Source organism: Mus caroli, unplaced genomic scaffold, assembly GCF_978045245.1.
Source record: "Mus caroli unplaced genomic scaffold, Mus_caroli_1 scaffold_20, whole genome shotgun sequence".
Lineage (NCBI taxonomy): Eukaryota > Metazoa > Chordata > Mammalia > Rodentia > Muridae > Mus > Mus caroli.
Genome location: NW_028227275.1, coordinates 27,242,109 through 27,254,406, shown reverse-complemented (window position 1 = coordinate 27,254,406; position 12,298 = coordinate 27,242,109). Strand labels below are relative to the sequence as shown.

Genomic DNA, 12,298 nt, shown 5'->3' with positions numbered 1-12,298 from the left:
CAGGGCAACAATGACAAAAAACAGTTCTGCAGTGGGGCATGTGCCAGTTTCTATGGTTTCAGCAAACTCACCACTGACAACCGATACTCACTACTGACAACCGACATATGTTTTTATTGAAGATTTTCCATCAAAGGAATATTTACTCTGGGATCTCTAACTCCCCACACATGCAAGCCATGTTGTACGAGTGCACACACTTTGATTTTTGGGCTTAGTATGTAAAGGGGCCTGACATGAACCATTTATCTCCCAAGACAGGTTGTAGGGCCAAGTCTTCAGAGGGATGACATCACTAGAACGAGAGAATGTGACCTCAGGTAACTGACTTGTTTTTAGAAGACACTGGATTGTACATTCTTTAAAAATCAGTTTTGACAACTGAGATTCCAACGCGAGCAATGGGTCCTTTGGAGAGATGAAGGCCTTGGTGACCTCCACTGTAAAAACCATCCTAAGTCCAGTGTTTGTCACAAAGTGGACACATCCAGCTTGAGTGCCCATAGGGCAATACTCCATGATTTGGACAACATCCAGTCCTTCAGCTGTGTCTTTGTCACCACATGAGAAGTCACAGGTCTATGAGGCTCTCTTTAGCATTAGTGCAATCTGGGAAAATTTTAGTCTCTGTGCGATATCCAGTGAACTCTCACCATGCTGCAGAGAAAAGGAAATCATTTACTTCAAGGAAAGGCGAGTGTCAGTGAGGAGTAGGCAACACTTTAGACAGACTGCTGACTCTCAGATGTCATGGAGGCTTTAAAAAGCCTTTGTCCTAAATAAAATTAAATTATATACATATATATATATATATATATATATATATATATATATATATATATATATATATAAACAATGCTTAAAAAAAGACTGGAAAGCGATCATGAGGCCTACTTGGGCAAGTGAGTGAGAGAGACCTTGTCTCAAAATGTAAAAAGCAAAACGGGATTGAGACATAGCCTGACTCTAGAGTACTTGCCCGGCATATTGAACATGCTGTATTTAACCACAAATCTGAAAATAAAATATACTTTTAAAATTCAAAAATGAAAATAGTGAGATCCTTCCTTAATAAGAACAATTAAATTCATCATGACTCACATGAGAGGCAATGAACTTACTTAAAAAGAAAAAGAAAATCTTGCTAGTGGGAAAACCAGAGTTGCCGGGCTCGTACCTTGTTCTTTATCATGGGGTCTGCATGGGCTTCCAGAAGCAGAGGGACGAGAGTCTGGTTTTTCATCTGGCAAGCATAGTGCAGGGCAGTGTAGCCGTCCTGAAACACAGAGGACCAACCATGTAGTTCATCAGCCGGATCAGTCAGCTGTGCACACCCACTGTGTTCATCACCTAGCACAAGAATCGCTCATGTTTCATAGGAGACAACTAACCAAAGCCAATCTGCAAGCCATTTATGGGCAGTTGTATTTCTTATACTGTGAATGTTTTCTTTTCTTCCTTACTATATACATGAAAAATCCAGTAACTCATTGATATCTTCCCCTTTCATATTCTCCATTCTAAACTAAGATGTATAACTTATAAAAAGATATTAAACTCATCATCAAATATAACATTAAATAATGCAATCAATGGAAACAAGAAGGAGGTAGTCATTCATCACCGAACAATGGGAATACCCGGATAATAAATTAGGCATCAAAAATAGAAGTGAAATTCTTTTGAAATCAAATTTCAACATGCTCTCTTTGGTAAGATATTGGAAACCTAAAGTTTTACAAAAAAAAAAAAAAAAAGAGAAAATAAAAAAAACAGAATAATAAAAGGTCAGCCTACCCAAAGAGTACTAGCAAAGAACTAAATCTGGAGTGTAGGGTAAAAGGTAAAAATTAACTTTCTTATGGGGAGGAGAGAGGCAGGGACAATTCAATTACTATGGCTGCTACCACCACTGGGGTATTTCTCTGAACTTTGACCTTATCTACCTCTCTTCTAGTTGCAGCAGTTCTTCACATACAATATTAATTACATTCTAATCACTCCTCTGAGGACTTTGCAGGAACCCATCCGATAAGGTCAGTACTAATTTCCAATTTACAACCAGGCACTTTGGGCAGGTTTGTAATCCCAGATACTCAGAGGTCTGAAGCTGAAGGATCACAGACCACGGCCAGGCTGAGTAACTCGAGGTTGCTTTATTAAATTTAAAAAAAAAGGAGTGCAGGCATAGCTCAGTAGTAGAATATTTACTTAGCATGTATAATGCTTTGAGTTCAGTCTTTAGCACAATTTTTTTTAATTTCCATTTGATGGGTGAGAAAATTGAGTCAGATAGGTTTATAATGTTTCCAGCTCACTTAACTAGAAATAAACAAGATTAAATGTATGCACAGGCATTCTAATTCCAGCTGCCAAACTAAGGATAGTATTTTGATATCATTGTTCTTAATTTAACACTACAGACAAACACAAATTCCTTCAAATTTTTTATATATTCAACAAATACTTTATTCTCATGAGTTTAGTAAAAGAGTATCTATAACTCCAAAGATAACTGATGACAAGAGAAAAGAGAGGAAAACTATACTCAAGACATCTAGAGAAACAAAGCATTCATCTTTGTTACCAAGTATATACTGCCCAGGTATATCATGTGAATATTATTTCAGAATGCAAACTTACGCAGTCGGTAGCATTAACTTCTACGCCAGCATTAAGGAGCATCCGTACAAGAGTCTCATTCTGCTTTGTCTTTGATACCTGTTACCAACAGCACATACAAGAAATTGCTTCGTAAACATTTTGTACACCTTGTTTGGGACTGTGCCCATCAGCTGGTGGAATTCCTACTGGAGCTTGTGTTAATGGGAGTAACTACTGTCCATCATCTGGTAGCTACGTAAAAGAGGTAACACTGCACACTTCCTTTTTTGTAAGCTTTGACTTCTACACATTACATATGCATAATGTATATGTAGCATAGATGTTAACCCAGATACTGCAGTCAGCATGGAGACAGATGAACACTAGTCCCATCTTCAAACTTTAGAAGATGACTTTTCTTTCTAGCAAAACCTGAAAAGATTCTAAATATTACAAGGCACTGCGAACATCTGCAGGCAAACAAGAACAGATGTGTAACAAAACACAGGGCATACTATGTAGAGCAGCCATTAATAAATGGAATCGTACATGCCATCCGTGAAGTTTGTTTTCACCGTGGGGCACTGTTAAAAAGGATTGCAACTAGAGGAGATCCAGTATCAAAAACCTGTAGTATTTCACCTTATAGATTATTTAGCCCAATATAATTACACAAAACCAACTGATAATGAAACAAACCATTTTTAAAAACTATGGGGTTTAGGAGCATTGTAGAAAACACTACAATGCAAGCAACAGCACTACATGAATAGTCTAAAAATCACTTCAAATGCAAAGCAATACCGTGGAAGGAATTTGAGGAATTCGTGCATATGATCTGGTCTCATCCAAAACATGCCAGCTTAGGAAAAGAAACTGTGATTCTTACCAATAGCAATCCACAGAATACCCCCAGAAACAGTGACAAAAAGTGTGATGAGAGGTGTGGTCTTTAGGTAAACAACTTTTTAAAAGGGTACTGAATGTCACAAAGTATGAAACTGTTATGAAAAAAAAAAGCACACCCATTAAGTTTTCTTACTTCCTGGCAAGCCCATGGAGGTAGGGTTTAGAGGAATATGGAGGAAAATTGGTTAGCAGAAAAAAAGACCACAATCTGGAATGGCTACCCAGAGAATTCCTAAATAGGAAAACATGGATTTGAAAGGAATTTCAAAGTTTCAATGAATGGTAAGTCATTTGAACATGTATACAGAAGAGTTTATATAAACCAAATAAAAACTCTATTTGGGTTTCAAAGACTGGAAATTAGGTAACCCTGTGACTAGTGCTTAAGATTACTAAAGTTAACCTTCTTAAAAACCAACGGTGTACATTTTGACACTGCCTCCCTTCCTCCAAAAACTGGATAAAACCCAGGAGAGTGCAACTAGACAGTAAAGTCTCTCAAATTCTCAAGAGGCTGACAAACTCATCTAAGATCTAAAATGTTCTAACTCTATAGACAGTAGTAAAAAAATGATAACTACTCAAACATTGTCATCAAAAAAGGTTAAAGGCAACATAAATAGTATCATCTTAGGGTATACTATTTCACTGCAGGACAGTATGTAACCTACACCTCTTAGAACCCTGTAAAGTCAGTGGTTTATGCAGAAGTCTCAAAAGCTACAAACCCTAGTGTGTCAAGTACATTTCACTTTAGAAGAATGGATTCAAACATCAATCGGGGACCTTGATAACTATCATGTGAATGGGCCCACAGCAGTAACCAGGTCAAAGTGATTTTCCACTGAGATGGTTGAAAGAATACACAAATCAACAGCTCTGATTCTGGGAGGTTCTCTGTGAAGTAAAACACCGCAGACTGTTAAAAAGCTGACTGTTAAAAAGCTGAAGGTCCGTTTTTAGGGATCCGCAACCCTATGGGTGGAACAACATTATGAACTAACCAGTACCCCGGAGCTTTTGACTCTAGCTGCATATGTATCAAAAGATGGCCTACTCGGCCATCACTGGAAAGAGAGGCCCATTGGACATGCAAACTTTATATGCCCCAGTACAGGGGAACGCCAGGGCCAAAAATATGGGAACGGGTGGGTAGGGAAGTGGCAGGGAGGGTATGGGGGACTTTTGGGATAGCATTGGAAATGTAATTGAGGAAAAGATGTAATAAAAAAATATTAAAAAAATTAAAAAAAAAAAAGCTGAAGGTCAGGTGAGAAGTTGAGGGGAAGACTGTGCTCTGAAGGGGAGATGCATGGGAATACACACACGGCACCCTTCTGGCTTTTTAAAATTGTGTCTCTTTTCACCATAACTTAAGATTTAAGGTTGAGATTTGTAGTCTAGACCCTTCAGCAGGTAGAGTGGACACAGTGACTGGTTAGAAAGTGCAGTTGCAGGTCTGTCATGCTCAATCACTTAACACTGTAATGTGTTTCCTGCGAATATCAAGCATGTAGACTAAGTGCAGCACTGGAGCCACTCAGGAAGTTTATGCAATTAAACATGTATATATAATTTACCATGAAATATGTAGATTTCAGCCAATTCTCAATACTTAACATTCAGTTATATATGTGAACTCTCCTTTCTTGACTCGGGAATGTAGCATTATATAGAATGCTGTTAAACCTAATTTTAACCCTTTTAACTTTTTTTTTTTTTTTTTTGGTAAGCCAAGTGATCTTACCTTTCAGCAGTTGTCTGGTTTTGATTCATGGAAATTGTGATGTTATTTTAATTACTAACCAAGTGTTGTTAAATAATTTGTTTCCTGGAATTTTTTTTGGGGGGGGGGAAATAAAAATAAAGGCTATGTTAAATGAGTATGTCACCTTACTAAAATTCTCTCATATTTACTGCAAAATAAATAAATAAATAAATAAAAGGCATAACAGCCAGTTAACATGGGGAAGGGACACACTGTTTCAGTCATCTGTCAAAGGAATAACTGGTCACAGTGGGACCCGGAGGAGGAAAAGGTGGGGAAAAAAAAATCAGTGTAGAATAGTCATTTTATTTGAAGAAAACAAAAAGCATACAAAATAACCACATTCAACCTTCAACCAAATAGGATTCCTGCACTAACTAATTCCTTATTTATTCAAGAAAATTATCCTGCCAAAGCCCCATCAATCATGATTCAATTTCTTAGGTCAGAACCTCCCAGAAATGAGTTTCTGTGTTTGTCAGCCTCTAGGGGCAGGGGAGTTAGCGTTTTCACTCCATCTCACTTGTGGTGTGAATCTTTAAAATTCAGAGATGCAGAGAGTTATGGTATGAGATAAAGACCTCAGCCAGTGATTCTGAGACACCTATGCTGCTTCATTTCCCAGTGTGATCAGCAGCTGGTCAATAATCTGTGGCAGTTGATAGACTGGGTAAAGTAAATGCATTTCTGTCTAAAACCTTCTCATTTGTGCAAGGGTTGTGGAAATAGGACTCCGCTGTAAGTCAAGAAACAGCTGCACTAAACAAGGCCTATTTTCGTACCATTTCTTTACATCACACAGTCGGGAGGACTTGAGTCATTCCACGGCTCTGCTACACATCTGGCCTTCGCCCTAACAACAGTACTCACCATGAGGAAATATCCAATTAGCAAGACAGGCATTAAAAGGATAATGAGTAGATAATCAAAGAATGTAAATCTCTTCTTCACAGCATAGTGCAAGCAGGTTCTCTCCTTCTGCAATTAAGGAAAGGATTCGTGAGTTCAAATTCCATAGTTTTTAGAACTTCACAACTAAAGGTTTAGTTCATGCAAGTTTTTTTCATTTCTAAGGTACTCACTATCACACAGTACAGAGTTGATTATGCCATTATGCCATATTCTCTTAGGCCTCTTCCATAAGCATATATAGAATTTTTAAATGTAGTGCTATACTACCTATTCAAAACCATATACTCCATATACATATTCAGCCTAGGTACCTTCTTTATGATACACATCTGTTTAATTAACTCAGGGTTTTGTTTACCAGAATATTGAATTTGCAGTCTGTGAAGGAAACACTGGGAAAAGGCCCAAAAATTAGCAACAGAGATGGATACACATACAAACCATTACAGGGTGGCTGCTTATGCTTTAGTTTTTGAGATAAAAATATAATATAATGAGATATTAATGTAGGAATAAAGTTAGCATGAGAAGGCAAATAGACAGAGACTGTCTTGATTCCCGGTGATGGAAATTTATTTATCTTGTGTTTTGTTGTGGAAAATTTTACTGACTTGGCAATTCTCCCACATTAACTAGCACACAGACAAACAACTTAACTTCTTAAAAATGTCAGTATTCATTGGTGGTAGAGTGTGCACCTTCCCAATGCTGGGAGGAAGCCAGAAGCATGCACAAACAACTATGAGGCCTACAGGCTGCTATGCTAACTTGAATACCAACCAGTTAGTAGAAAACAAGAGCAAGAGAGTGAGCCCTGGATGAACGCTCTGTTCTCTGGGTACCTATCTTCTCTGTAAAAACGTTGGAAAACAGTCAAGAGTATAATGGTAGACTTTAAAATTACATTGCTGAGCAGCACAGACTTCATTAATAATATCATACGCTATTGGCTTTGTCTTATTAAATAAACATATGTAGAATTTGAGTATTTAGACTTTTCAATATTGCAATGTTGTATTCAAAACTATGTGTGGCTTTTGTCAGTTTACACATGCATATTTAGAATATATACATCTCCCATTGCATGGGAATGATTATGAATGGGTTTTTAATAGCTGAGTTTTTTTTTCATTGAATGAAACTCTTCTAACTTCTTTAGACACATCTACCAAGTGGACTTTTCAAGCTGTTAAACCTTAACTTCTACAAATATTATTTAAATACTCTTAGTCACAAAGCCTTGTCAAGAATTCTAAATTTGTACTTTGCATAAGTTTCTATAAATTGACTACCTGACGTAAAAGATACATAGTTTCACAGGATGCTACCAAGTTATGCTACAGCGAGGTGATAATTTAAACTTCCTTCCCAGTCAACATTTGACTTTTCTTGTTAATCCTAGCCAAGTTATAAGGCAAAAACAATATGGTAGGCTGTGTTTTAATTTTATCTCAACTTGCTTCCCATTGAGTCAATGTTTTGATACATATTTCTGAGTTAATAGTAGAGCTTGGCATCCAATACTTATCAAGTAATTCTTTCTTTTTACTTTTTTATTAATCATTTCATTCATTTACATTTCAAATGATATCCCCCTTCCCAGTTACCCCTCCACGATTCTCCCATCCTATCCCCCTTCTGCTCCCTCCATTTTGCCTCTATGAGCATGTTCCAGCACCTACTCATCCACTCCTGCCTCACTGCTGTAGCATCCCCTACACTGGGGTATTAAGCCTCCACAGAACCAAGGGCCTCCCCTCCCATTCATGTCAGATAAGGAAGGCCTCTGCAGCTGGAGCCACCATAGGTCCTTCCATGTGTACTCTTTGGTTGGTGGTTTAGTCCCTGGGAACACTGGGGGTGTGAGGGTCCAATTGGTTGATATTGTTGTTCTTCCTTTGGTGTTGCAATCCACTTCAGCTTCTTCAGACCTTCCCCTAACTCCTCCATTGGGGACTCAGGGGCTCAGTTCAATGGTTGACTGTAAGTATCTGCATCTGTATTGGTCAGGTGCTGGCAGAGCCTCTCAGGGAACAGCCATACCAGGCTCCTGTCAGCAAGCACTTCTTGGTGTCAACAATAGTGTGGGGGTTTGGTACCTACAGATGGGATGGATCCTTAGGTGGAGCAGTCTCTGGATGGCCTTTCCTTCAATCTCTCTTCCATTTTTTTTTTTTGTCCCTGTCTTTCCTTTGGACAGGAACAATTCTGGGTTTAAATTTTTGAGATTTGTGGGTGGCCCCATCCTTCAACTGGGGGCAATACCTATCAAGTAATTCTTAAATATATTTTAAAATACAAAAAAAACCTGTTTCCCATTATAATATACAACTAATATCTACAAAAAGTACAAATTAAGCATCAAACCACCATTAAAAATATATGGAAAGCCAAAATGCAACCCCACAGTGCCACTGCTAAGCCCACTGCTAGTCTACAGTGCATAAATAAGGCCCTTTCCATGATTTTAATCCCATTTAAACCATCCTACTAGGATGGTAGAGGTTCACTTCTGCAAAGTGAAACACAGGAGCAGTGAAATATCTCCATTCCTCAGCCACCCAAAGCATGCCTCCAGAACCCACAGGCCTCTGATTTCTTTCTTTTCTTTTTTTTTTAAAGATTTATTTATTTATTACATGTAAGTACACTGTAGCTGTCTTCAGACACTCCAGAAGAGGGCGCCAGATCTCGTTACAGATGGTTGTGAGCCACCATGTAGTTGCTGGGATTAGAACTCTGGACCTTCAGAAGAGCAGTCGGGTGCTCTTACCCACTAAGCCATCTCACCAGCCCAGGCCTCTGATTTCTGACAGAGACACTCACCATACCTACTTCTTCAAATGTGACCCAGGAAGGTCCTGTCACTCTGTTGTGCTGTTTCTGTTAGATACAACTCAAATATGACTTGTGTGTGAACTCAACCAGGCTGTAAGCTTGGCTCAGTGGCAGAACATTTAGCTAGCTTGTGCAAAGCTCTGGTTTTCATACTGAAGTACTGGGGTCTTTGGAAGACACCCAAACAAACACTAAGTACAACCAATAAAATCTAGAACTGATTTTTTAAAAAATAAGATTTTTTTAAAAATTGTATGTGTATGAGTATTTTGTCTGCATGTACACAAGTACACTGCATGCATGTTCGATGCCCATGGAAGCCAGAAGAGGGTGCCAGATCCCCACTGAGTTAAGGATGTCTGAGTCATGCAGAGCTGAACCTTGGACTGCTGGCAGATCTCTCCAGCCCTCATTAACCTTTTGATAATACATTGTTGCTCAGAGTTTTCTGGTCTTTGACTAAAAAGGCAGGAGTCCCCACTCAGTTTTTCTCATTGAAAGCACTTGAGTGGATACACAACATTTGTAACAATTTCAAAAGTTGTTTTGGGTATTTACTTGGTACAGTTTAAATGTTGCTTCTACTAAGGTCAGAAAGGTCACCACAGAAATGTTTAGAAAGACACATTCATGCTATTCTCTCATAGTTCTGGAGCCTCCAAGACAAATGCTAGTGCCTCCTTAAAGGCATCCTTTATGTGTCTGTGTACCTCTGGCTCATCAACTTCTTTGTCTCCAGCGGGTTTTTTAATTACATCCTTAGACTCACCAAGCATGCTATTGGATCTTCTGGAGACCGAGAGATTACAATAGGAAGTATCAGTATCTGAACACTGGAGAATGCACCAGGAAACTCCGGACAGCTATCAAAATAGGTAAGTAAGTAGGAGCTACAAAAATCTCTCCTTTCAATAGAAAAGTAAAATAGAAATATTATAAGCAGAATGGGAGTCCAGAGTCCACTGCATAGAGAGCGACTGAAACAATTTTTTTTTTTCTTATCAACAAGAAGCAATAAAACAGAGCACTGCTGGACCAGAGCTGTAGCATAAGACAGAGACATGTGGAAAATCTATACTGTGCTTTCAGTTATAGACATTTCAATCAGGAAGAGAGAGAGAAAGAGAGAGAGAGAGAGAGAGAGAGAGAGAGAGAGAGAGAGAGAGAGAGAGAGAGAGAGAGAGAGGAAAGAGACAAAAGTTGGATGCACCAGCAAAAGTGGAGGATTAGGCACTAGGAGAACCATCACTGCTAAGCATTCAGCAACAGCAAGAGGCCATTTTAGAAAGACTGTTGTGCACGTGTCAGGTTGACAGCTACAGACTCTTCATGAACTGCACTCTAAGGAAATGCAAGTGTCACACCTACTCACTGATACCTTGCCAACAGAACATGAACCTCTAGCCTGCTAGGAAGAAAGAACATCGAAATGCTGCAGCATTCAGCAAGGTAGGATTAGAACCAAAGTCTGAGGTGAACAGAGACAGGGCTTCTTCTTCATTTTTTTTTTATTTTCTTTATATACATTTCAAATTTCAAATGCTATCCCGAAAGTTCCCTATACGCTCCCCCTGCCCTGCTCCCCTACCCACCCACTTCTGCTTCTTGGCGCTGGCATTCCCCTGTACTGGGGCATATAAAGTTTGCAATACCAAGGGGCCTCTCTTCCCAGTGATGGCTGACTAGGCCATCTTCTGCTACATATGCAGCTAAAGACATGAGTACTGGGGATACTGGTTAGTTCATATTGTTGTTCCACCTAGAGGGTTGCAGACCCCTTCAGCTCCTTGGGTGCTTTCTCTAGCTTCTCAATTGGGGGCCCTGTGGTCCATCTTATAGATGACTGTGAGCATCCACTTCTGTATTTGCCAGGCACTAGCATAGCCTCATATGAGACAGCTATACCAGGGTCCCTTCATCAAAATCTTGCTAGCATATGCAATAGTGTCTGGGTTTGGTGGCTGATTATGGGATGGATCCCCTGGTTGGGTAGTCTCTGGATGGTCAATCCTTTCAAATTAGCTCCAAACTTTGTCTCTGTAACTCCTTTCATGGACATTTTGTTCCCTATTCTAAGGAGGAACGAAGTATCCACCCATTGGTCTTCTCTCTTCTTGATTTTTTTTTTGTTTTGCAAATTGTATCTTCGATGTTCTATGTTTCAGGGCTAATATCCACTTATCAGTAAGTGCATATCTAAGGACTTCTTTTGTGATTGGGTTACCTCACTAAGGAAGATATCCTCCAGATACATCTATTTGTCCAAGAATTTCATAAATTCATTGTTTTTAATAGCTGAGGAGTACTCCATTGTGTAAATGTATCACATTTTCTGTATCCATTCTTCTGTTAAGGGACATCTGGGTTCTTTCCAGCTTCTGGCTATTATAAGGCTGCTATGAACATAGTGGAGCATGTGTTCTTATTACCAATTGGAACTTCTTCTGGGTATATGCCCAGGAGAGGTATTGCTGGATCTTCCGGTAGTATTATGTACAATTTTCTGAGGAACCTTCAGACTGACTTCCAGAGTGATTGTAACAGCTTGCAATCCCATAAGCAATGGAGAAATGTTCCTCTTTCTCCAAATCCTTGCCAGCATCTGCTGTCACCTGAATTTTTGATCTTAGTCATTCTGACTGGTGTGATGTGGTATCTCAAGGTTGTTTTGATTTGCATTTCCCTGCTGATTAAGGATGTTGAACATTTTTTCAGGTGCTTCTCAACCATTCGGTATTCCTCAGTTGAGAGTTCTTTGTTTAGCTCTGTACCCCATTTTAATGGGGTTATTTGAATTTCTGGAGTCCAGATTCTTGAGCTCTTTGTATATATTGCATGTTAGTCCCCTATCAGATTTAGGATTGGTAAAAATCCTTTCCCAATCTGTTGGTGGCCTTTTTGTCTTATTGACAGTGTCTTTTGCCTTACAGAAGCTTTGCAATTTTATGAGGTCCCATTTGTCAATTCTTGATTTTACAGCACAAGCTATTGCTGTTCTGTTTAGGAATTTTTCCCCTGTGCCCATATCTTCGAGGCTTTTTCCCACTTTCTCCTCTATAAATTTCAGTGTCTCTGGTTTTATGTAGAGTTCTTTGATTCACTTAGACTTGAGGTTTGTACAAGGAGATAAGAATTGATCAATTCCCATTCTACATGATAATCGCCAATTATGCCAGCACCATTTGTTGAAAATGCTGTCTTTTTTCCACTGGATGATTTTAGCTCCCTTGTCAAAGATTAAGTGACCATAGGTATGTGGATTCATTT

The 12,298-nt window shown here is 39.0% G+C and overlaps 1 protein-coding gene across 1 annotated transcript in view; it reads right to left on the bottom strand.

The window, feature by feature from the left end:
- Positions 1 to 8: 8 nt before the first annotated feature.
- Positions 9 to 12,298, bottom strand: part of Ankrd22 (ankyrin repeat domain 22) — a 30,839-nt gene continuing 18,549 nt past the window's right edge. Inside the window, exons 3-6 of the mRNA XM_021152069.3 lie at positions 6,152 to 6,259; positions 2,644 to 2,721; positions 1,178 to 1,276; positions 9 to 657 (exon numbers count right to left, since the gene is read on the bottom strand). Of these exons, the coding sequence (XP_021007728.1) occupies positions 580 to 657; positions 1,178 to 1,276; positions 2,644 to 2,721; positions 6,152 to 6,259 (363 nt within the window). The 3' untranslated portion in view covers positions 9 to 579. The remainder of the gene's footprint in view (positions 658 to 1,177; positions 1,277 to 2,643; positions 2,722 to 6,151; positions 6,260 to 12,298) is intronic.